Below are 25,309 nucleotides of genomic sequence, written 5' to 3'. Positions count from 1 at the left end.
CCAACAAGCTTATGAGATTTGTTTAATTATCAATGTTGTTTACTTATCTTTTGACATAATTTTTTTAACTTTATCAAAGACTCAATTAACACACAAATGAGTTAATAACCATGAGACTACCTCCAATTGTAATTAAAAAAAAAAATCTTTTAATTTTTTAAAAAATAATAATAAATTGACAATTTAATTTACATCTTTCTACTTACTCGAACTCCATTAAAAAAAAAGAATGAAGGGTTTGGGCCATGTTTGATTATGTTTTTTTTTTTTTTTTTTAACAAGTTTATAAATACTAATTTTTGGTTTTATTATATAACTTTTTAAAAACAATTTAAAAGATTTTAGCGAAATTTGAAATTAAAAAAAAAAAAAATTCTTAAAATTTGATATTGTTACGGAAATTTGTTCTAGAATTTAAATGCGTTAAGAAACTTGTCTTAAAACTAAAAGAAATTAAATAAAAGTATGAAAAGTTTAGGTTGTGTTTGATTATCATTTTGTTTTTCTTTTAAACATTATCTTTTGTTCACTAAGACATATTTTATCTCATTTAAGCTATGCTCATTTTGGTAGATAATTGTGTATAATTATCTTTAGTACACATTTTGTTGTATGTTTATTTATAATTTAAAATTTTTGTTTACCAAAAAAAAAAAAGAAAAACGATTGAACTCACATATTCCACACTGGCCTCGTTCTTATGTTATGAAAATAGGGTATTAATTTGTTGAAAATCAATAGTATAATGTAGATAAGAAAATAAAATAAAAATATGTTAAAAAAATGGATATTTTTTTAAAGCCAAATAAATGGAATTTATATTGAAACAACCAAAGTATTACTTAGGTTCAGAAAATCATTATTATTTTCCTTCCACTAAATGCTGTAAAACATTTTCTATTGTAATTTCTACATGTATTTATAAATAAGCAAAAGTTCTTTTATATGAAAAACATATAAACAAAAGCGATTTAGTATCATTTTTTGATTTAAAAAAACTGGGAATCCTTATTAAATTCAAGATTTTGTTAATATTTGAAAAGTGTTTTCAAAATTTAAAGAGAGAAAATTATAGAACAAAGGTATAAATAAAAAGGAAAAAAGTATGCAAAAAGTCAAATGATAATTGTACAAACACTTGAACAAAATCATGAAAGAAGTAATAAATTCACAAAGTTTGAAAAACTAGAAATTGAATAAAAAAAAATTGGATATGTTAAAAGTAGAGTATTAAAAGAGAGAGAAAAGATGGGACACATAATATGATACAAAAGTAGGGCAAAAAATAATTGAAACAACTTGTACAAGTCTCCTTTACTTGTGGGTGACATTCATATTTTATATATATTCTCATAAATCAATCTATTCATATACACCATGAAATTTCAAACGTGTAAGAGGAACTCATGAATAAAAATTAAACCAAAAATATTATTTTCGCCCATTAAATTTGAGTCTAATTTTTATTTGGTCTTAGATGTCCAATTATTTAAATTTGATTTCAGTTTGTCTATAAATTTTAAAATGTTATAATTTTAGCTTTGAGGTCTGAATTTTGTTTCAATTTAAACCCTAAGTTTCAAACCTTGATTTTTTTTACTGTATATTCACATTAGTATTTGATGTTAATGTATATTAATTAATTAATTAAAAATAATTATGAAGTAAAAATTTAAAACTTAATTTTAATTGTAATGAAATAAACAGTGAAATTTAATTATTTATAATTCTTTTAAACAAATTAATAAACTTTAACACGAACCAAATAGAAACTAGATTTGAAACTTATTATTGATAAAAAAAAATGACTAAATGAGCGTTACTAATGTAAAATATAGAATTAATTTTAAATATGAACCAATTTATTTACGAATAGTTTGAAAAATTAAAAAAAAAAAAAAGTGGGAAATAAATATGATAGTTGTGTATTATAAAAGAAAGAGCAAAATGGTTGAATGAATCTGAAAAAAGGGAAGGAAGAGAGAGGTTGAAAGCGGGGGTGATGAGCTGGCAAAATGCGGTGTGGCTGATTCGACTGACACCCATTTTGTATTGAACGGTGTCAATCTCTTTTAAAAAGAAAAACGCCACATTGCCCTTAAAAATCTCTCCTTCTCCTCCCACTCCGTCGCTCGTTTCAAACATCAACAACTCACCACCGTTCAACCCAATCAATCTATCTATCAAAATCCCTTTCTTTTTCATTCCCAACTTGCTCCTTCCACTTCTTCTGCATTGCTTTTCACTGGGCTTGGTAACTCCTCTTTTTCCTCTTTTCATCTCTTTCTTTACTCCTTAGATCTGTTTCTTCTCTGTTTTTTCTCCCCCGTTTTTGTCTCTGATCCTCAAATGTGGCTTCTTTCTTCCTGGGTTCTCTTCTTTTGCTTCCTTTTTTGTGGGTTTTTTGTTGTTTCGGTTCTGGGATTGGAAATGTCGTTGAAGGGTCAATGTAGATTGGCATTATAAAGTCTCTTGCTCAGGCTGCTCAATTTCTTGATTACATTGTTGTTTACGCGGATGTGTGTTTGTGGATGGACTGAAGAATTCATATGCACTTGTGTTTCTTTAGGGGGTTGCTTTGTTTTGTCTTGCTTTTTAATCAGACAACTTGAATGAATCTTCGCGTTATAAATTTTAAATCTATTGCGTCTGCTCCAACTAAGCAACCGAAGCTTGAACGCCTTGAAAATGGTAACGAAAGGGAACCGTATCCTTTTCCGTTGGCATGTTATTCAGAGCATTCAACTCAATTGTTTATAAGCCAGTCAGTCAACAATGAACAAGCTCTTTCTGAGGCTGCTCGTTAACGTTTGAATATCATTTTTATTTGTTCCAGTGTCACAACTTTACTTTACATGGTCATTTAAGGCCTTGTTTGATAAGCTTTTGGTTTTTAGTTTTTAAAATTTAAGTTCATTTGTTAGGTGCAAACAAAGTTCCACATTATTTAGGGAAGAGATAATTCATGTTACACAAGTGAGGACAATTATCTCCATTGGTATCGAGCCTTTTGGATAGTTTCAAAGGTAAAACCAGATGCCCAAAGTGAACAATATCATATAATTATAGAGATAGGTGGAGGTTTTGTTGACCTTATTAATTAGTATTAGAGCCATGGTCTAGATCTAGCTATGTTGGGTTAATCCTTCAGATTTTGAACAAAGAGAATTAACAAAGCCTCATAGTCGACATTGTGAATAAAATCCATAGATGGAACAAGAAGTGCTATCAAGCGGCAAGCAAGTAATGACTCTATCAAGCCGCATTGGTGATGGAGTAGATCTTTGTTTTAGGAGAGGAGATTAAGGGTGCGATAGGTGGTCGATACCAAGTACATTCCATAAAGTGATCCATATTTGTGCTCATGCTCTATTTGGATAATGACTCGAGATGAACAGGATGTGCATCGGGATGATGAGAAAGATATCTTGGGATGAACAAGATGTGGTTTGGGATGAAGAGTAAGTGCTTTGGGGTGATGAGAAAGATATCCTGGGATGAATGGGATGTGGCTTGGGATGAAGAGTAAGCTCGCATGGTTGAGAGTAGACAGATTTGTTCAAGGCTCAAGGTGGTACTTTTTTTTAGGGGAGGATTATTAGATGCAAATAACATCCCACATTGGTTAGGAAAGTGATAGATCCATGTTATGCAAGTAAGGATAATTATCTCAATTGGTATGAGGTCTTTTTGGTAGTTCCAAAAAGTAAAGCCATGAAGGTTTATGCCTAAATTGGACAATATCATATTATTGTGGAGATAGGCAGAGGTTATGTTGATCTTATTAACTGGTATTATTGTTATGGTCTAAACCTAGCTGTGTTATCTTCAAATTATGAACAAAGAGACAATGAATCCTCACAGTTGACATTGTGGATAAAACCCATAGATGGAACAAAAAAAGTGCTTGGGAGTGGCAAACAAGTAATAATTCTATTAAGCCGCATTGGTGGTGGTAGATCTTTGTTCGAGGAGAGAAGATTAAGGGTGCAATATGTGGTTGACACCATGTACATTCCACAATGTGATTTGTGCTCGTGCTCTATTTGGATATTGACCCGAGAGGAATGAGATGTGCCTTGGGATGAAGGGGATGTGGCTTGGGATGAAGAGTAAGTTCTCATGATTGGGAGTGGACAAATTTGTTTGAGGGGAGGCTCAAGGTAGTACTTTGTCCAAGGAGAGGATTGTTAGGTGCAAACAAAGTCCCATATTGGTTAGGGAAGAGATATAATCCATGTTTCATAAGTGAGGGCAATTATCTCAATTGGTATGAGGCTTTTTGGGTAGGTTTAAAAGTAAAGCCATGAGAGTTTATGCCCAAAGTGGATGATATCATAATATTGTGGAGATAGGTTGAGGTTTCGTTGACCTTATAATCATTAACACCATCCCTAGTGGTTTATATGTTTTTTATTACTTTTTAGAAATCTTTTCAAAATTTAAGCAAAGTTTTGGGGGAAAAAACAGTTTAAAAGTAGTTTTTGAAATTTGGAATTTGGTTAAGAATTCTAATATTTCAACCAATAGTCAAAAAACAAACACAATTTATAAAAACAAAAAATCTAATAGTTATCAAATGGAGCCTATGTTAGGCCCCCAATTGTACAAACATATGCTAGAAAGAATAAGAGAGAGTAGGGAAGTGTGTTTGTGGGGACCATGGGTGAGAGTTAGTTGTAATGAAAGGAGTTGAGAGCGGGGTCCACAAGGGTTGGGGGGAGGAGTGAGGTTTATATTGTGGGAGGAGCGTAGGAGAAAGGTAGGGAAGTCAGAGAGTAAACTTCTCTAGAGCGAGAGGTAAGAGAGGGATCGATCATTTGAGATCGAGGACTGTGATTGTAGGCGATATTGTATTGTTTCTTTGAGTGATAATAAACGATACCTTTCATGCATGAGCATTTATTATTCCGTCCGAGAGTAAATGACAGAATGAGAAATTGTCTCCCAAATATTTTGGGTCATACCAGATTGTGGATCGTATAGGGACATTGGCTTATCAATTGTTGTTGCCTTCTGGGGCAAACATTCATCCCCAACCCTTGTGAACCCTCCCACAATATAAACCTCACTCGTGTATGAAAGGTATCGTTTATTATTACTCAAAGAAACAGTACAATATCGCCTACAATCACAGTCCTCGATCTCAAATGATTGATCCCTCTCCTACTTCACTCTCGAGAAGTTTACTCTCAGACTTCCCTACCTTTCTCCTATGCTCCTCCCACAATATAAACCTCACTCCTCCCCCCAATCCTTGTGGACCCCACTCTCAACTCCTTTCAATACAACTAACTTTCACCCGTGGTCCCCACAAACACACTTCCCTGCCTCTCTTATTCTTTCTAACATATGTATGCACAATTGGGGGCCTAACAGCCTACTTATTTGTTTTTCATTGGGATCATAGTGATGGATAATACGTTTCAACCAGAAACTGAGATAAGATCATAGTGATGGATAATACGTTTTAACCCGAAACTGAGATAATCCACAATGTTCAAAGTTCATCACTGATATATTCCAAAACCAAGTTGGTGACAGATGAATTTCTTGATCCCTTTTAAAAACAATGTTTCAGGCCACTGGAATCTACCGACAGGTATCTCGATGGTTGCACAGGAATTTACTGTTGATCTGAACAAACCACTCGTGTTCCAGGTAAGTTGCACTGGCACCATGCCTTCATATTTTTATGTTTCTATCCTCTATCCAAAGTAAACAATGTTATGTTATGTTTCAAGGCTTTGGGGATTGTTAAGCAGAGATTTGGGTTTTAAGCAAGTTAAATTTTCTTGGTTTAGTAGTTTCAGTTGAATTCATGAATTCTGGTTTGGGACCTTTTTATGTTGTTCCAATTCACTCTGCTTGAACCAAAGCTGCTCTTTATAAATTCAAAGGAAAATTGTTTAGTTATGTTTCTACTTCCATAGGTTGGCCATCTTGGAGAAGCATATCAAGAGTGGGTTCATCAGCCTATTATCAGCAAGGAAAGACCTCGATTCTTCAAAAGTGACTTTTGGGAGGTGATGATTTGATGACCTTTTCAGTTTTCAAAGAGTAGAGAATTTCATTAACAGTATTTTTGATATGTTTCAATCTGGAAACAGTTCTGTACGCGCACAGCATGGTGGATGGTTCCACTCATATGGCTGCCAGTGGTCTGTTGGTTCGTTTCCATGTCTGTCAATATGGGGCACACACTTCCTCAGATATCATTGATGGTGATCTTTGGCATTTCTATTTGGACATTGATCGAATACATAGTGCATCGTTTCCTATTCCATATTGAAACCCAGAGTTATTGGTTAGTATCTCTCTTCTGCACTCGTTGAGTGCTTTTCCTTATGCAAATTTGGGAATATGTTAATAACACCCTAAACATGCTTTAGGGGAAATACCATGCATTACCTTATTCATGGTTGCCATCACAAGCACCCAATGGATAGTCTGCGACTAGTTTTTCCTCCTACTGCAACAGCTGTTCTGTTAGTTCCAGTATGTCCACTCCACCCCACTCTTGGCTTTGAAATTTGCTCGATATTGCATTATGGAAGATTTGAAATCTTTTGTTCCAAAAGCAAGAGTAGTAAATGAGCAAGCAATTAAAGTGAAGTGTCAAAGTTATTTTTGAAATTGCATATAGATGGTCTAGTTGTTCTCTTTACATATAATCCTTGCAGTTGATTGTAGCTTTTTCTATCCGTTTGTTGACAGTTATGGAACTTGGTTAAACTCTCTTTCCCACCATCTATGGCTCCTGCTCTGTTTGGAGGCGGTCTTTTGGGTTATGTGATCTATGACGTTACCCATTACTACTTGCATCATGGCCAACCAACGGGAGACGTGCCAAAAAAATTGAAGGTAAAGCACTGCATAATGTCCCCACTTTCTATTCAATCAAATAGCTCAATGCTCTTCATTCTGAGTCCAACTTGAGCGTAGCTCAATTGGTTGGTTAGGGAATATGTGGAGGTCAAAGCTTTAAATTCTCCCACCCCTCATTTTGTTAAACTCAAAAAATGCTCCACTTAAAAGGATGATACCATCAATGTTATAGCCTGCAACCTTGAAAAGAGTGAGATAGGAAGATGCTTGACATATCGGTGTTGTGTTGGCCAATGCAACTCTAAAGATGAAGTTGAATCACGGAGTGAAATGTAGGGTTTACCATGGAGTCAGCATGATCGTTGGAGGCCCTTTGGCTTACCTGTATGCCGTATCAATATGCTGAGCGTCCTGTCTCACTCTTCCTTTTGCCTTGTAGGTTATTTAATGGATGGTAACATTCACCATCGGGTATTTCATTCTTAATCTCGTTCTGTTTTGAGTTACACCCTAAAATGAGTTGTATTTGTGTAGAAATATCATATGAATCATCACTTCCGCATCCTGAATAAAGGCTTCGGCGTCACTTCACCACTTTGGGACAGAGCATTTGGAACACTTCCTGCATCAAAAGTAGCTGAGAAGACTAGATAACAAAGTTGTATAGCTCTCAAGGCAAACACGTTTCAGTTATTTAAAGTACATATTTTTGTCTTATATTCATTGTTTTCCAGTCTATTTGTTGCATCATGGCAATGCTAATGCGAAGTGAGTTAGAAGATTGTATCAGCTTTGTGCTGTAAATTATTCAAGGATGGATGGTTTTGTATAGGATTTGATGTAGTCTAATAATGGAAGATTCGGCCGTGCCCCATACTATTATTATCATTATTACTTATTGCTGTTCACCATCTTCAGGTGGAGCAAGCCATATCTTGTCAGCTAAGTTCTTTCCTTTTGGCATAAATTTGAGTCCAAAACGAATAAAGCTGAAAGGAGAGAGATAAGAAACTGGTGGTGCCTCTGAGATCGCTACGACAAGGAATGTCAGTTTTGTTTATGACAAGGAATGTCAGTTTTGTTTATTAGATGGAATGTCAGTTTTGGTCCAACAGATGAGTCTTTTTCTTTAATCCGTTCTCTCATAAGAAACTCTTAAGGAACAATGTTGGCCACTTTACAACATTGTAATGACGTGGCAAATAAATTATTTGAGTTATAAAAATGACTTTATTCCCCATAATTTATGTAAGGTGATTTAGAAAAATACTAGATATAATTCGTTTATGTTTCCACCATATGATCAGTCCTCAACACATCCACTGATATTTTGAAATACTGAAGTTATCTGATTAACTTGTGGGAAGTGGACCTGATATCTTGTCATTGTTCTGATGTACATTGATTTGTTTCTTGAAAAATCCCAAGGTTCATTTTTTTGTTTAATTGCATCACTTCATAATAGGATTTATCAGTATCTTATTGCACTTAGAGATCAAGAAAGTTACAGAGTTCAAAGGGAAGGAAAAAACAAACACATGATGCTTCAAACTCTAATCAAATCCCCTTTTGGAAGAGCCAAAGCTTCTTAAACTTTCAGAAGTTGGAATAGGTGGAATGCTCTGTTCATGTCGGAAGAAGTTATCAGGATCGACTTTAGTCTTAACTCTCAGCAATCTCCCAAAGTTTTCTTTGAAATACCGAGTTCCCCATCCGATTGATTCGATGTAGCTTGTGTTGCTGTTCTTGTTAATTCCCAAGTCAAGATCTCTGTAATTCACATATGCTTCTCTTGGAAGCTGAGAAACATAAGGTGTCATGTAATTGTAAAGCTTCTTGATCCATTGTAGGTGTTTGTCTTGATTTTCCTCTCCTTTTTGCCATGTAGTTAGGTACTGAATCTTGAAAAGGACTCCTCTTCTATGAGGAAATGGAATCTCAGTCTCCGAAATCTTGCCCATCATTCCACCATAAGGATTCCATATCATCAATGGACTTTCATCTTCAAACAGCCTTTTCCATAGCCCTTCAAGACCTGTTTCTGGAATGAGGTCTTTGACAAAGTCTGATTTTGCTTTGAAGTAGTTTTTGAAAGTTGATTTGCCTTGGAGAAGCACTTCTGGTGGAGTTCCACTTGGGTAACCAGCAATGTAAAGAACTGATTTGATCCAGCTTGTCTCTATGCAATCTTTTCTTGTCAAACCCAATTCAGGAAAGCTTTCTCCCATAACTTTGAGGAGTCTGCTTGCATCTCCCAAGAAGAGGGCATTGTAAGCTGTACTTACAGTTTTCTGACCCTTTTTATCAGCATTTGCAGCCACATTTATAATCACTCTGATGAACAAATCTTCATCTAGCTTATCAGCAACCTGTTGCCATTTGTACAGGATTTTTGTAGCACCTTGTTCTAAAGTCTTTGCAACTGTAAAAACAGTCACAGTTGATGGAACAGGAACCAAATTTAGCTTCCACCACAGAATGATTCCAAAGCTCCCCCCTCCTCCTCCTCTAATAGCCCAAAACAGGTCCTCTCCCATGGCTTCTCTGTTAAGAATTCTCCCATTTGCATCAACAATCCGAGCATCTACAACATTGTCAGCACCAAGACCGTATTTTCGCATCATAGAACCATAAGCACCACCTGTTATATGACCTCCAACACCCAAACTTGTGCAAAGACCAGCTGGGAAGCCATGAACCTTACTTTTCTCAGCAATTCTGTAATAAACCTCGCCAATCGTCGCCCCAGCCTGAACCCAAGCGCTATTACCATCAATGTCCACTTTGACAGATCGAAGCTTGGCAAGGTCAAGAATAATGAAAGGTGTCTCAATTTCAGACACATAAGAGAGGCCCTCATAGTCATGGCCTCCACTACGAACTCTGAGATGAATCTTGAGCTGTTTTGAGCAAATAACAGCTGACTGGACATGGGAATCAAACAATGGGGTGAAGATGAACAGAGGCTTTGGCACTGAAGGCTCCAAGTACCTCAGATTCTGAGCAGTTGATTGCAAAAGAGCATTAAATGTAGCATTGTTTGGAGCACAAAAAGATGAGTAAGGGACAGAAAATTGAGAATTCTCATTTAGACACTGAAGGAAACTCTCCTCAAGAGAAGCTGAATCAACCCAAGAAGAAGATGAAAGCAGAAAGACAAGAAACAGAGAAGCCACAAAGGATTTGTACTTGGGATTTGTAAACACCATCATCGTTAACAACAAAAGGTTCAATTAGTACCTTAATGATTATGGAATGCCAGTAATCAGTGGTTTCTCAAATCATATATAGGGAAAAGTTTCAAGCTTTGGCTATGAAAGTGGCATCAAACGCATAGTTGAGCTAATACAAACGTCATAAAGTAAATGGATCAGAAGAAAGTGATGATCCTTGCTATGCTATATCAACTGTTGATTTTGTTTGTACGTTACACATTCCTTAAAGAAAGCAAAAGCTTTGTAATTCATGTCTTTAAGGAACATATTCTGCCTTGAGTCTGTTCAAACGTGAAGAAAAAATGAAAACGACTCATATATCAAGTATAAAATTATATCTTAAATTATACCTTTTGTTTGTATCAAGTATAAAATTATACCTTAAAATATGGGTTTCTGAGGCAGTTGTATACGATACATGTTTTCTATCATGCAAATTAATTATTATAATGTTGTTGGATCTTAAGAAGTCTCAAAACAGCATGGACCTTATCCTTAAACAGGATATGAAATTGAAGATGACGTTGATTGTAATGGGAAGTTCTTTTGCTGCAAATTTAGACTTTGGAAATTATTGCAATGATACAAGGAAAAGTATTGAACTTTCTTCCATTTAACAAATTAGCACATTCATTTAAGAAACTTAGTATTAAGTAGAAGATGGTTAATGGGTCCAATAATAATCAAGTTGATTTCACTAATGTTTTTATGTAACAATGATTAGTAATAATTGCTATATGTGTGTTTTACTCTTAATTTAACATGAGCCAACCCTACTTTATAGTTTATAGTTCATAAATGAAAAGTTTTCCTCTTAGAAGAAATCTTACTTGTAGGGAAAAATTGCTATTTAAGTGTTCTCTTAATAATGTTCATTTGAAAATATTGATTATGAATGACATATAAGAATATTTCTAAAAGGATCCCTTTATTTAGAACAAGAGTTTGAATTGGTTTCATGTAATACTTTTGTTGAGTTAGGAACACTTTGCACAAAAAAAAAAAAAAAAAAAAAAAAAAAAAATGCACTATTGGGAGTGAATGATGATGAAGACAAATTTTTAATTGGATTGATCTTGATAAAGACATAGTGGGAGGATAGGATTTGTGAAGATAACTCTTTCAGTGTAGATAGAGTGAACAAGTTTGTTAAAACCCCAAATTAGAATCAGTGGTAAAATGACGCATCTTTAAACCACTGCCACTCATTAATAATATAATTCCAAGGCAGTAAGTGGATGATTACAAACAATTGTCATCTCACTTTGAAGTATAAAATACCAAAGCTTGAGAAGAAAGATTTTGACTTCAAATCATGGTGGGTGGTGCTGCTGGTTGGTATTTTTCTTCTCCCACTAGTTCTTCTTTGTTGTGGAATCCTATTCACTGATAAGATCTTAGAGGAACAATAGCTTCTTCAATATTGGATCTTGTGCTTGACAGTTTTCAGGCTATTCTTTGTCTTATAACACAGAAGGACCAATCTTCATCTTCATATTCTTCCAACAGTAGTCAAAAGCTTGGTTTCTGAAGAGTTTTAGGCTTCATTCATTCCATGGCCTCAAACAAATGCTTCCCCTTTGTGAAGTTGGTTTACAAAAGCTGTGCTTTGAACATGATGATGGCCACCATGGTCAGCCTCCAACTTCTACTCCAACTCAAACCAGAAGATTGGACCTCTGCGATTGGCAATCAGATTTAGATTCGGAAAGAGATAAAATGTCTTCCTCCCTTCTAAATGAATGCAAACTAAGGGAAACAAGTATATAACTTAATTTTGAAGATGAAGATAGAGATAGGTAAACTAATTATTTTCATATGTCATACTAACATATCCCCAATCCCAAAACAAAAGGGATCTTTGTTAGCTTCTTGTGAAAAACAGTTATCAGAAACTGTCTTAAAGAGCTGCCTCTTGAGTGCTAAGATTGACTTGGACATATTTTTGCTGAATTCATTACACAATTCCCTTTTGATTCAGGACACTAAAGGGGATGCTTTCAAGCAAAGGGTGTAACTTACAATCCAATAAATTATGGTCCATTTAAGAAAAGACCAAGAACTGCATAAATGGCCTAACTGTTGTACTTTTCTGACTCCATCGGATAAAATAAAACATTCCGCCTTGTTTGTTATGACTACCAAGTTTCGATACCACAGGCTATATAATGTAGCCAAAAACTAAATTCTCAGTTGGTTGGCTAAGTGAATATGTATATCCATCTCATCTATGAGCCATTATAGACAATCTGAAGTCCACTAATTTGCAGAACCAAGGATAATCAAAGCGTAGGAAGAAGCCATAGGTGGTTCATTCAATTTCAGAGAGCCAAATACGAAGGTTGAGAATCTGTAAGGTTTATGAATGTATTGGTGTCTGATTCCTATGTTATGTCTTACTTGGAAGAGTGGGGATGCTTTGTTCATCTCTGAAGAAATTTTGTGGATCTACCGCAGTCTTCACCTTTACCAACCTTTCAAAATTTTCCTTGAAGTATTTGATCCCATAAACTTTCCCCTCCTCGAAACCGTTTGCAGCGTCATAGTTATGATTTGTACCAATGTCTAAATCCCTATAGTTGAAGTAAGCGGTTCTTGGATTCTTGGAAACGTATGGGGTCATGAAATTGTAAAGTAATTGTAGTTGATTTACATGGCTCTGTCAGCTGCAGTCCCTTGCTCTTCCTAGTTTACTGAGTACTGGATTTTGAACAAGTTTCCAGCTCTGTGAGGAAAAGCTGTGTCTAAAGCTGAGATCTCGTTCATTTTCCCACCATATGGATTGAAAACCAACCCAGTTTTATCCAATTCTATCAGCTTCTTCCACAGCAATTCCAGCCCATCTTTGGAGATGGGAGTTTGGACATAATCAGATTTTCTTTTCAGAAAGTAAGCTGAGTCAGGACTTCTGTCGAGTAGCACACGGGGGGATGTTCCATGTTCATAATTAGCCCACCAGATCACAGATTCAATCCAACCCATTTCAATACAATCTTCTTTCTTCAAACCCAATTCAGGAAAATCCCTTTTCAGTATCGAGAGAAGGCGATCGGCCCCTCCAAGAAATAGAGTATAAACAGAGGCTCTGACTGTCTTCTTCGGTTTTGAATAGATGGGTTGCAACAGAAGTCTCACAAAAAGATCGTTATCAGTGTTAGGCGCAATATGTTGCCACCGATAGACCATATCAGTAGCGTTCTCTTCCAATGTTCTTTGAATCCGAAAAACTGTAACTGTTTCCGGCACTGGAACCAATTGAATTTTATACGCTAGAATGACCCCAAAGCTAGCTCCACCTCCGCCTCTAATTGCCCAAAAAAGATCCTCTCCCATCAAATTTCTGTCGAGGATTCTTCCATTCACATCCACAATCCGCGCATCCACAACATGATCCACCGTAAGCCCAAATTTCCGCAGCATATTACCATATCCCCCACCACTGATATGCCCCCCAACACCAACAGTAGGACAAACACCCGCCGGAAAGCCATGGAACTTGCTCTGTTCCCAAATTCTGTAATAAAGCTCCCCCAAAGTGGCACCAGCTTGAACCCAAGCAGATCGGCTCTGTAAATCGACTGCAATGGATCTGAGATTAAACATATCGACGACAATGAAGGGAGTGGGCGAAAGGGAGGCATAGGAGAGGCCCTCGAAATCATGGCCGCCGCTTCTGATTCTGAGGTGAAGGGCGGAGGATTTTGCGCAAATGAGAGTGGATTGGAGATGGGATTCGTGTAATGGGGTGATAATGAATGTGGGTTTAGGCGTGGAGGAGGTATTGAATCGGGCATTTCGGATGTAGGCTCGAAGAACAGAGGAATAGGAGATGTTGGTTGGGTGATGGACAATGCTGGGTAGGTTTTGGTTTGGATCAGAGTGGTTTTGAAGGCAATGAAGAAAGGTTTCGTAGAGGGGAGAGGGAAAGGAAGGGTTGAAGAAGAGGAGGAGAAGGAGAAGAAACAGAGGAAGACGGAGCATAGGGAAAGTTGTGGAGAGTGTGATCCGACTGACATTCCAAAATTGGGTTACAGACATTCCACTTCGCCGGTAATAATAACAACGGTTGCTTTTCTTGGGTTCTACGTATTCGCTAAAGCTGCTTATTTTATTTTTAATTACTATTGGTTCCCAAATAATCCATTTTAGAAGGGAATAATAACCCAAAATTTCTTTACTAATCGTTGGGATAAAATTGATTAAGATATACTTGAAAAACTATTTTGAATTGTTGTCAAATACTTTAATTTATTTCAAAAATATTTTATTTTTAATTAAATAATTAAAAATGTGTTCCAAATATACTCTTTAGAGAATTCTTTGAATTTTTTTTTGGTTAATTTTTCGACTGAGATCGAACCGAAATTCAAATAGAAAGTTACTTTTTTTCATGGTACATCAAATTTATTGATTTTTTTTTTGTCGTAACGTGGATGAAGATCGAAATTGTATCTAATCATTCCCATATTTTGCTTAATTTTTTTATATCTTCTTCAAATTTCCAAAGTTTATGCTCAATTTTTATTTTCACAATTGTGTATTTCTATGTGGATTTCTTGTTGTTTCCCCCTTTGAGTGATTGTGCAGCAACCTCAGAAAAAAACTGGACATCGGGGCGATTTCTTTGTGGTTTTTATTTTGGAAAAGAAGTTAAATTATGGGAAAGATTACGTAAGATTTGTATAAAATTGCATAACATTTTGAAAAGATTGTATTTCATCCTAGTCTTCACCACGGACAAGATTGCACTGAGAAAGTTTAAAAGACCGACATGGAATGAAAAGAAGTAAAATTTTTATTTGAATCTTAGATCGATCTTGGTCGAGAAGGACCGAAAAAAAACTAGTGTAACAAATTGCCGATAAAGATATTAATGGTTAAAGATGTTTTTTTTTTTTTTTTTCTTTTTGGACAATTTCTCCGATCCATTTCTAGTCTAGCCAACTCTTAAAAAGCAGGTTTGATAGAGATTTCAAACTAAGTCTTAGTTACACATTGATAGCAAGGGCTCATATGACATTTTTATTGGTATATATCTATTCTAAGTGAGGATTTTACTTAAAAAAAATTGAGCTTATAGAAAACTCCAAATTAGAAAGTAAATAGAAAATTTGACTCACACATTTGCAAAACTAGTTGCCCAATGAATGGGCAATAGGGAATTCACCTTGTCTATCCCATAATCTCTCTTGGATGTCAAAAGTGGTAACAAGAAATTCCTACCAAGTGCTAGTAACTGGTTACCTATGATCATTCTTCCAAAATAAATTGGCTCTTAAGGGCAATGTCCAATGAGCATTGGCCCTTAAGGGCCTGAAATATTGAAACTTTACCAATTCCCCTTTTTAAGCAAAGAAATGCATCAACACCCCCACTGTGCATAAGCTGCAAATTGACCAAGCAGTTGCCCCAGAATGCAGCCCTGCAGATCACCACACCAACAATGCTACATCATTCCTAATTGATTCCCATTAAAATTCCAATCTCAATCATAGTGGCTGAAAACTCCAGATTCCCTACTTTTATCAATCAAGAAATCTCGACTCCAATGGAGAATCTCATTTCCACAAAGTTTTATTGCTTACATTAACTCATTTTCATACGAACGTAAACGTATTGAGAAGAAATATTGTAGAAAGAAACTAACTTTTTCTATGTTAATAATAACCCATGTTCTCACATTACATCACAATGCATGAATGCAATGCAAGTGAAATAATAATGTAGAATAACCGACATCAAATCCCTAAACCATCTCTCATGGCTTACTTGAAAGAGTTGGAATACTCTGTTCATTCCAGAAGAAATTCTCTGGATCCACAGCCGTCTTCACCTTCACTAGTCTCTCAAAATTCTCCCCAAAGTACTTGAACCCATAAACTTTTCCATCTTCAAAGCTGTTCTTGTCATTGTTGTTGATCCCAATGTCCAAATCTCTGTAGTTCAAGAACGATTGCCTTGGATTCTTTGAAACAAATGGGGTCATGTAACTGTACAGCCTTCTTATTTGCTTCACAAATTCCTGATCTGCTTCCGGCCCCGCTTCGTTCCAGTTCACTGAGTATTGGATTTTGTATAAATTTCCTGCTCGGTGAGGAAATGGGGTTTCTGTTGATGGAATTTCGCTCATCTTTCCGCCGTATGGGTTGAACACCAGCCCTGTTTTGCCGATTTCGATCATCTTCTTGTACAACCAATCCAACCCATCTCTGGAAATGGGTTTCTGAACGTAATCCGATTTCCTTTTCAGAAACCCTGCTGAATCGATATTCCGATCGAGTAGAGCTTTCGGTGAAGTTCCGATATCGAAATTACCCCACCAGAGAACAGAGTCGATCCAGCTCATTTCAGTACAATTCTCCTTCTGTAAACCCAATTCGGGGAATTCTTTTCCCAGTAAGGACACGAGTTCTTCCGATTTCCCGAGGAACAAGGCGATGACGGTGGCTCTGATTGTTCGAGTCCCCTTCTTCACTTTACTGGAAACTGGCTGTAAAAGTAGCCTCATGAACAGATTCTCGTCGGTGGACGGAGCCACTTCTTGCCATCTGACGACTAAGTCAGCGGCGTTCTGTTCGATGGTTCTTTCAACTCGGAAGACGGTGACCGTCTCCGGCACTGGAACCAGCCGGATCTTGTAGGCGAGGACAACGCCAAAACTGGCTCCGCCGCCGCCCTTGATGGCCCAGAAAAGATCCTCCCCCATGGATTTGGAATCGAGGATTCTGCCCTTCACATCGACAATCCGAGCATCGAGAATATGGTCGACGGTGAGTCCGTACTTCCGGAGCATGTTGCCATAGCCGCCGCCACTAATGTGACCGCCGACGCCGACGGTGGGACAGACACCAGCCGGGTAACCAAGAACCTTGCTTTTCTCCCAAATTCTGTAATACACTTCACCGAGTGTGGCTCCAGCTTGAACCCACGCCGATTGGTCGGCGACATCGACCGTAACCGCCCGGAGATTGGACATATGGAGAATGATGAACTGGACTTCGGAAATATAGGAAACGCCCTCGTAATCGTGACCCCCACTTCGGATTTTGAGTTGAATACCGAGCTTCTTAGAGCAAATCACAGCCGATTGGACATGGGATTCGGTCAATGGAGTGACGATTATCAGTGGTTTGGGAGCAGAGGAGGTGTTGAAACGGGCGTTTCGGATGTAAGCCCTAAGAACCGAAGTGTAAGAAGCATTTTCACGAGCAAAGACAATGGCGGAGACTCCATCAGAGGGGTTGGAGTTGGATTCAAAACAGTGGAGAAATGTGGTGTAGACGGAATCCGCGGCGGCGGAAGGAGCAGAGAAAGGTAGAAGGAGAAGGAGGAGAAGAGGAATAAAAGGATTAAGCGTCATCTTAGAGCTAGAAATGGGATTGTTAATTTAAAATGGCGTTATGGGACATGGATTTATATGGCTAAGAAAGATTGGATGGAAAATGGAAGCGGTTTTCTTCTTGAAAGTTGAAACTTTCTTCGCTTGACCACGAAAAGTCCAAATTCCAATTATAAAAAAATTGGGTTCCTTTGGGTAAAGCAAGAATTTAGAGTAATTTAAGGTGACACTGATTTGTACAGAAATATCCGTGTGTTTTGATTTGTACAGAAATATCCGTGTACAATTTGTAAGATGATGCCAGAACATAATACTTTAATGGAAATTCGAGTGTGTTAATAACCACGAATTTTGTTGTTTGAATCTCTAATGCCCAATTGTTATACTAGAATTTGTAAGAGTATGATTAATGCCTTACCTTGGATTTGCTTATTTGAATTTGCTTATTAAATTTGCAAGTATGGTCTTTTTAATGCTATTAAGTATGCTTTTTTAAAGTTTTATATCATGTCCAACTTACTAACTTAAAAATGTTATCTTGTAATAACTTTAGTCTCATCTCTATTTAAACTGGCTCTTCTATCAATCACGATTTTTTGTTTGAGTCGTAATTATTATTGTAACGAGGATTAAGAAGTCATCATTTCTTATTGTTACATTCTTTTAATTTTTATGAGTTTTAACTTATACATGAGAAAGAAAGTTAAAAAGAGGTTTTTTTTTTTTTTTATTGAACTAGAGAAAAAACGTTTTTGTTGTGTTTATTTGAATAAAGGTTAAATAAATCTCATTAATTACATATTAAATATCTAGATCTAGATTTTAGTATAAGTACCTAGTGCATTCTTTCTATCAAATCACAAGACAATACCAAAAAATGGTATTTTTAGTTGTTGAGCTTTGAGGTCGATCTTTTCAATGCAAAGTGGTTTGAGCTACACAACGTTTCAATTAGATTATTATATCTATTGGGAATATGACCAAAATCTCACATTTTGTTAAATAACACGATGATCACGAATTTATGAAGGAAGACGACTATCTCTACCAATATGAGACCGTTTAGATTGAAATCAAAAGCAAAATCTCTTTTATATATATATATATATATATATATATATATATATATATATGTTTGTTTGTTTTTATTTTAAAATAGTGACAAGATAATGCCGGCAAAGGCGGCATTATATGCGGATAAACAACGTTTATCATATGGTAATTTTGAAATTAAATATCAAGGTGTCACAATCGGACTCAAACGGATTTGGACAAACTAACTCAATTTTTTATTATTTAAACAAATTAATTAAATTAAAAAAAAAATCAATTGGTTTGACTTTGCAACCAAACAAATGGTTGTTATCCGTACATTATGATGAAAATTCTTTAAATCCATTTTGATTATTCCAAAATAACGATATTATTATTATTATTATTATTATTATTATTTTGGGCAAAATCTGTACCAAAATCATATCCATATAAGATTGTAAGAATTAAAATCCGCTTAATATAATTAACATGTACTTCATTTTAAAGTTATAAAGTTATAAATTCAAATTTTAATTCAATACATTTGTTGTACCAACACAATAGAAATTGAAAATTGAAATAAAGTTTTAGAATTGAAGTTCGAAAAATATGCAATAATTTTCAACGAAATAAAGGAGCGTTTTTCTCTTTTTCCTATTTATCAAATAAGCCAATAAATAATAAAAATCAAGTGGGGACGAACAGGAGATCAACACAAATTATTTATTTTTGGTTTTTTTAAAAAAGAGAGAAAAATAATATAACATAACGCAAGAAAATTTGTAAATATTAGTAAAATTTAGATCTATCTCTTGGATTCTATCGATGATAACTATATCGTTGGTAGAAGTCTATCACTAATTAAAGACTATCAATAATAGAGTTTATCATTAATATATTTTGTTATATCTGCAAATTTTTTAAAATATTGCACACACTTAATTATTATTCCTAAGAGGTTGTTTGTTTTGCAAGAATTCTAGATTCTCATGGAGTGGACATCTAAATTATAATGTCTGCTTTGTAATATTGTAAAATACCCTAACATCTAGAGATTCTCGGATATCCTAGAATGTCCTTACAGAGGACATCTTGAGGGCATCTCGAGAGTTTTGCATGCTCTCCTGAAACATGGGTTTTCTATATTCTCGAGTTGAGGGCATCCCCATTTTACATTTTTCCTTTTAATATATATATATATATATATATATATATATATATATTATGCAATTAGAATAAATGCTATCAATCACATATATCATATTTTTTTTGTTATATCATAATTCTTATTATTTTTAGCAAGATAAATTTTGAATTAATATTTATTTTACAGAAATCTTAGATTGTGATATATTATTTTATTGAGAAAAAAATAACATTTAAAAATAATATAAATTGTATTAAATAAATTCAAATCGATACAAACAAGTATGTTATATAAGTTCAAATTAATTATAAACTAATAAATGGTAAGGGCATTCTTAGAATATTATGTAAATTTAAGACATTCTCGAGTAAAAATCTTATGAAATAAACACAGTTATCAAAATATTCTCAAATATCTGCAAAACTCTCTACAAAATAAACACGATAATGCAAAACTTCCTACAAAATAAATATGGTAATCTAAAGATGACAAACATATATAATTTCATATGTTTATAATTATGGGCATCTAATATTTCCAAAAGATAAACGGTCTTAATAGTGCTACCTATTATATAATTACCCTAAAATAAAAATATTTAGGCCAAATATATGCTTTTAATATTTGGATTTTCTAACAATATTTTGTCCATATAATTAGTTTCCGCTGATTAAAAATTTCAATCAGCCTCTCACATTTTAATATTTATCTCTTTCTATTTTGACCATTAACATTCAGTAATAATAACTTTATCCCAGGGTGATATAATTCATTCTCCCAAATTCTATAATTTCAAGTTTATCAGTCAACTAAAAATTGATAAATAGAAAACAATATAATTGCAATACATCAAAACGTAAGGGCCTCTATTGAAAATTCTAAACAATGAAGACTAATTTTTTTTATACTAAAATATAATATCCAAACAAGTATTAATTTCATCCCTAATTATTTGAATCTAGTTTCAGTTTGGTTTTTATGCTTTTAAAAATTTCGATTTGATTTTTTACCATTTGGTCAAATCTAATAAGTGGTCTCTTTCATTATACAAATCATTACCATATTGGATACATTTTCTTTTTATACATAATAAGGAGCTAATATTTTTCATTTGACTAAATATATTAGCTAGCTCTATTAGAATTTCGTCCTAAAAATATATGGGTAAAAAGTGGTTAATTAGAAACAATTATGTTGGTTTAATTTTAACTATATTTTTTATTTCAAGTACAACAACGTAGCTGATGATAACATATATGGCCGTTAGTTAAATTATGTTTGAATTTCAAATATATCATAGAACAACCAAATCGAGACTCTTGAAACTATCAACTAGGTAAATGAAATTAGTAATTTAACGTAAGGTATGGAGGAGAGATTTAGGGCAATATGGAGGGCAATTCTGGAAGTTAGTTTTATATTGGTGGGCTTTGTTGGAACTTAGGCATTAATTAATTTTGAAAAGTAAAATTGGAAAAATATATGTATGTTTGTCCCTGTCGATTCACGTGTCTACCTCTGTCGTGCCACATTATTCTTCCTATTTTAATTGTTTTTAAAATCAACTCAAATCCATTTATGATATAAATATTTCTTCTTCTAAAATCATACTAAAATGCTATGACAAATTTGTTCATAATTCTTTCTAAATAACAACAGAAAAAAAAAAATTTGAAAACCACTCATATTAAAAAAAAAAAATTGATAAGATCGATACCACTCTTTTTTTCTCCCTCTGATTCTAGCATTATCATGACATTTAATTTAGCAAAGTTTCATACATGTGTTAGAATAATGTATCGAAGGTCTATCAAAGAAAGATTTTGATAAACATCTACCATGATATATGTTTATAGCAGTCTATCATTGATAAATAGTGAAATTTTGTTATATTTATAAATAAGTTAGACTCATTTTTCTTTATTTGAAAACAACTCTTTTATATTTGATATAATAATTGATTTGAAGTTTTTATTGACACAATTCAACATTCATTATTTAATTTATCCATCTTTATGTTATTTTAAAATAAAGAATATTGGTTAGATTTTCAACTATATACCATTTTAGATAATTATTTTGGTCGATCTGTTTTGGTATTTGAAATTTTTATTTTAATCTTTCTTTAGTGATATGATGATTTAATATTTATTTGAGTTTTTTTCGCTTTTTTTAAATATTTTATTTAAATTAAAATATTGGTATTCTCTTAAATGTAAACCTAAAAACTCATAAAATCGTTGATATAATTAAAGTTACTATAACTCACTCGCTTATATTTTTGGATTTATTCAACAGAATATAGAATTACATGACGTCATCTTAAGATTAAAGAAAAAATAAAATGAGAGTATAATTTTTTGACAAGAAAAAAACGAGAGTATAAATTAATTTGTATGTGTATGCGAGTTCTACAAATTAATAATTATAAAAAAAAAAAGAAAAAAGAAAAAGAATGTGAATGGAATATGTGGTATAATTTGACCTGAAAAAAGAAGTGGAGAAAAATCTCCATGTTAATTAATGAAGAAAAGTTTTCTTTGCAATGAACGTGATGAAATATCTTTTGTGATTTGATTGGGACTATAGAGAAGCTAAGCCACGTTTGTAGTGACAAAATATACATCAAATCATTCATTACATATATACATATTTCTTATATATAAAATATACATTTATTATTGGTATATATCTAATAAAAAGAGTGATTAATTTCATGGGTACCTTCTTTTTTTTCTTTTTTTTTCTTTCTTTCTTTTTTTTTTTTTTTTTGTTAAAAGGGAAAAAAATCATGATCGAAATTATGATGAAACAATTATCTAATAATTTTGACCTTTGCTTTCATTAGCTTTCTTCCTGGCACAATCAATTTAGCCATTCCTATGTCTGGAAGGCCACAAAGAAGACTTTTTTAGATATCCCACAATGAGGACAGGGTTTTTGTATGTTTTAGATAAGTAAGACAAGCACTTCAATTGCAAATAGAACACTGGTGAATTGAACAATTAGCAAATCCATACCCCTAACAGCCTATTCTCTAGTGATAAATATTTTACTTTTGATTTTTTTTAATAAAAAAAACAATTTGTCATGATTTATTAAATATAAGATTAAAAAAAAAGTAAGAGATCAAATAAATGTATGTCTTAAAAATTTAAGAATTATGGGGTGGGAAAATGATTTGAGTTCAAACCATTTGAAAGGTCAACTTTCAAAGAAATTTAAAAGTTGACTTTGATTTTTTGGATCCACTCTGGGCTCCGCATGCATTTTCATTTTTCAAAAAAAGAAATATCAAATTTTCAGTTTTTTTTTTCATCATAATATGAAATATTGTTTTAAAAAAGATTAAACGCACACTTTTTTTTTCTTCTGATGATTTTTTAAAGATTCATGATTAATTAGTCTAAATTAAGGATGTAGATAGGAATATATTTTCAAGAGTTTAATTTAAAAGACAAGTCATTTTGGAAGAAAATTGGATGTTTGGCAACCGCTTGAAATAACTTTTCAACCGTATTTTAATGGTTTTTGTCAAAAGTATTTACATAAAAATGAGTTTTTTGGTATATTCTGTTAGAAAATAAATTATTTTTTTCATAGATTCGAGAGGTTGAATTGATTAAACCTCTTAAACAATTTTGTTGAGCCAAATATCTTAGTAGCTTTAAAGTTTAACATGATGTAAGATAACTCTATTTTTGTTGATAGCTTATGCATTGCAAAAACAAAAAAAAAAAAAAAATCAAAATGATGATTATAATCTACGTTTTATAACACTACAATCTTGTTCATGCTAATATTTTAAGTTCTAACGAAAAATATGATAAATGAATTTCGTAAGTGGATAAAGATATTGAAGTACATGTTTAGGAGTGATTTTGAAATCAATAAGATCATTTTTGTCATGTTTAAAATCACTTTAAAACACGTCTTTAATCATTTAAAATTAACTTAATATTTTATTTTATACTTTTAAATACAATTTCACATCATTAAAATGGATTTTGAATAGTTAAAAATATATGTTGTAGTGATTTTAAAAATGTTAAAAATGATTTTAATAATTTGAATGATGTTATCATGTATTTCACTATAGATTTTATATTGTCTCTTTAATATAAAATAGAAGGCATTTGAAGATTCCCAAAATGTCCCAATAATTGCTCAATCCTGAATAATAATATTTTAAATTTAAAAAACTTCGCAAAGAGAGCAGAATTAAAAATAAAATAAAATAAAATAAAACCGAGTCGAAAGCACGTGCGGGGTGGGAAATGAAGTTCACAGTCGCAAGTGGGTAATTGGATACGCGTTTACGAGTCACGGAGGCGGAGGCTTCCGACATCGTCCATTAAAAAACACACAAAAAATTTAAAAATAATAATAATAATAAAAGTTTGACCAAGTCAAACAATCTAACCTCCTATCCTAGTGCCCTACGCCTATACCTACTTGTTTGACTTTTTATTTATTTTAACAAAAGTTAATGCACAAAATTATTCACAGACCGACACAAAAAACCGACCGTTTATGGGTATATGTTAAACTCTCCCAACTTATCATTTTGTTTTGATATCTTATCATTTTGTCCGTTCATTACACTATAAAACTGATCGTTGGAGAAATCATTAGAAGACAACATCACAACGTACCAAGTTTTATTTTGCTATATATATAATGGAGAACTTACAAACAAATAAATTTTGTTTTGAATTTATATCTAATAATTATTAGAAATGTTATTAAGTATTCAAATTGTCGTGGGTGCCTAGCCCACTGATTATACAAGCAAACAAGTAAAACTTTATTTTAAACTTGTGTTTTATGAGCCTAATTGAAATTAATTTTTTAGATTGATCAATCTTAAAAATCCTATATATATATATTTTTTAATTTTATGTGATATGGAATGACTTAAGGAAAATGAGAGTTGCAAAAAACAACGTCATTTGATTTTATAACTTCGTTATAATTATTTCTAGATATTATTATCGGCAAGTTGAAATTCATTCTTTTTTATTGCTATAACTAATTAGTATTTGATGAATTGTTGATTGGTTAAATTATATTTGGCCCATAAATTCAAACTATTTTTTCAGAGATTATATGTGTGTATAGAGAATGTTAGATGAGTGCAAATTCTCAATGAAAATGAGGGATAATTGTACAAATCACTATTGAATTATGAGGTTTATTATAATGTACACTCTTCAACATTTAATTTGATCAACTAAAAAGCTAATCATAGGTTTTTCTCTCCATCGAAACAATTGGATCGTTATGCTCATTACTAAACTTGTTGAAAAGATGAAATATAACCATGGTACAAAGAATTTTTCATCGAATATCTAGACATTCGAAGAAATTTCAAGTTTAAAAAGAAAATTGACAAGATGAACTGAACTATAATGTGAAAGTGAAATTCATAATTTAATATTTAAATAATAATTGAAAAAATATTTATAAATAAAGATGATATCGAGATCAAGTTTTGATGCAGATTAAGGAATTAAAATATTGACATGACGTAAATTAATAGGTTTGACATCATTATTGAGAAACATTCAAAATCAAGAATTAAAATAACGATGTCGATATTAATATCAAAATTTTAATTGTACAACATCCAATGCTAACCCACGAGATTGATTGCAACAAATAACAAAAATAGAAATGGAGTAATTGATCAAACTGAAAAATTAAGAGTATAATTGTAGCAAATCATATAATTTAGAGCTGTCA

At 33.2% G+C, this 25,309-nt stretch overlaps 4 protein-coding genes across 4 annotated transcripts; 1 reads left to right on the top strand and 3 right to left on the bottom strand.

The window, feature by feature from the left end:
• The first annotated feature begins 1,964 nt into the window (after positions 1-1,964).
• Positions 1,965-7,719, top strand: LOC120073919 (dihydroceramide fatty acyl 2-hydroxylase FAH1-like). The gene is made up of 7 exons (XM_039026838.2): positions 1,965-2,254; positions 5,582-5,661; positions 5,934-6,026; positions 6,111-6,307; positions 6,393-6,498; positions 6,718-6,864; positions 7,363-7,719. The coding sequence occupies exons 2-7, from the start codon at positions 5,611-5,613 to the stop codon at positions 7,480-7,482; spliced, it is 714 nt and encodes a 237-aa protein (XP_038882766.1). The 5' UTR covers positions 1,965-2,254; positions 5,582-5,610; the 3' UTR covers positions 7,483-7,719.
• Positions 7,720-8,283: 564 nt separating this feature from the next.
• On the bottom strand, positions 8,284-10,349 carry LOC120073918 (monolignol oxidoreductase AtBBE-like 15). Its single transcript, XM_039026836.2, has one exon. The coding sequence runs from the start codon at positions 10,038-10,040 to the stop codon at positions 8,382-8,384; it is 1,659 nt and encodes a 552-aa protein (XP_038882764.2). The 5' UTR covers positions 10,041-10,349; the 3' UTR covers positions 8,284-8,381.
• A 732-nt stretch (positions 10,350-11,081) lies between these two features.
• LOC120073171 (berberine bridge enzyme-like 21) lies at positions 11,082-15,408 on the bottom strand. The gene is given in 3 exon segments (XM_039025834.2): positions 11,082-11,722; positions 12,444-12,704; positions 12,707-15,408. Coding segments are annotated over 3 exon segments (1,722 nt in total). The 5' UTR covers positions 14,082-15,408; the 3' UTR covers positions 11,082-11,636.
• Positions 15,409-15,563: 155 nt separating this feature from the next.
• Positions 15,564-17,740, bottom strand: LOC120073172 (berberine bridge enzyme-like 21). Its single transcript, XM_039025835.2, has one exon. The coding sequence runs from the start codon at positions 17,401-17,403 to the stop codon at positions 15,802-15,804; it is 1,602 nt and encodes a 533-aa protein (XP_038881763.2). The 5' UTR covers positions 17,404-17,740; the 3' UTR covers positions 15,564-15,801.
• Positions 17,741-25,309: the final 7,569 nt, after the last annotated feature.

The sequence above is a fragment of the Benincasa hispida genome, chromosome 3, assembly GCF_027475165.1.
Source record: "Benincasa hispida cultivar pf3 chromosome 3, pf3_genome.v1.1, whole genome shotgun sequence".
Lineage (NCBI taxonomy): Eukaryota > Viridiplantae > Streptophyta > Magnoliopsida > Cucurbitales > Cucurbitaceae > Benincasa > Benincasa hispida.
This window is presented reverse-complemented; position numbering and strand designations above follow the sequence as displayed.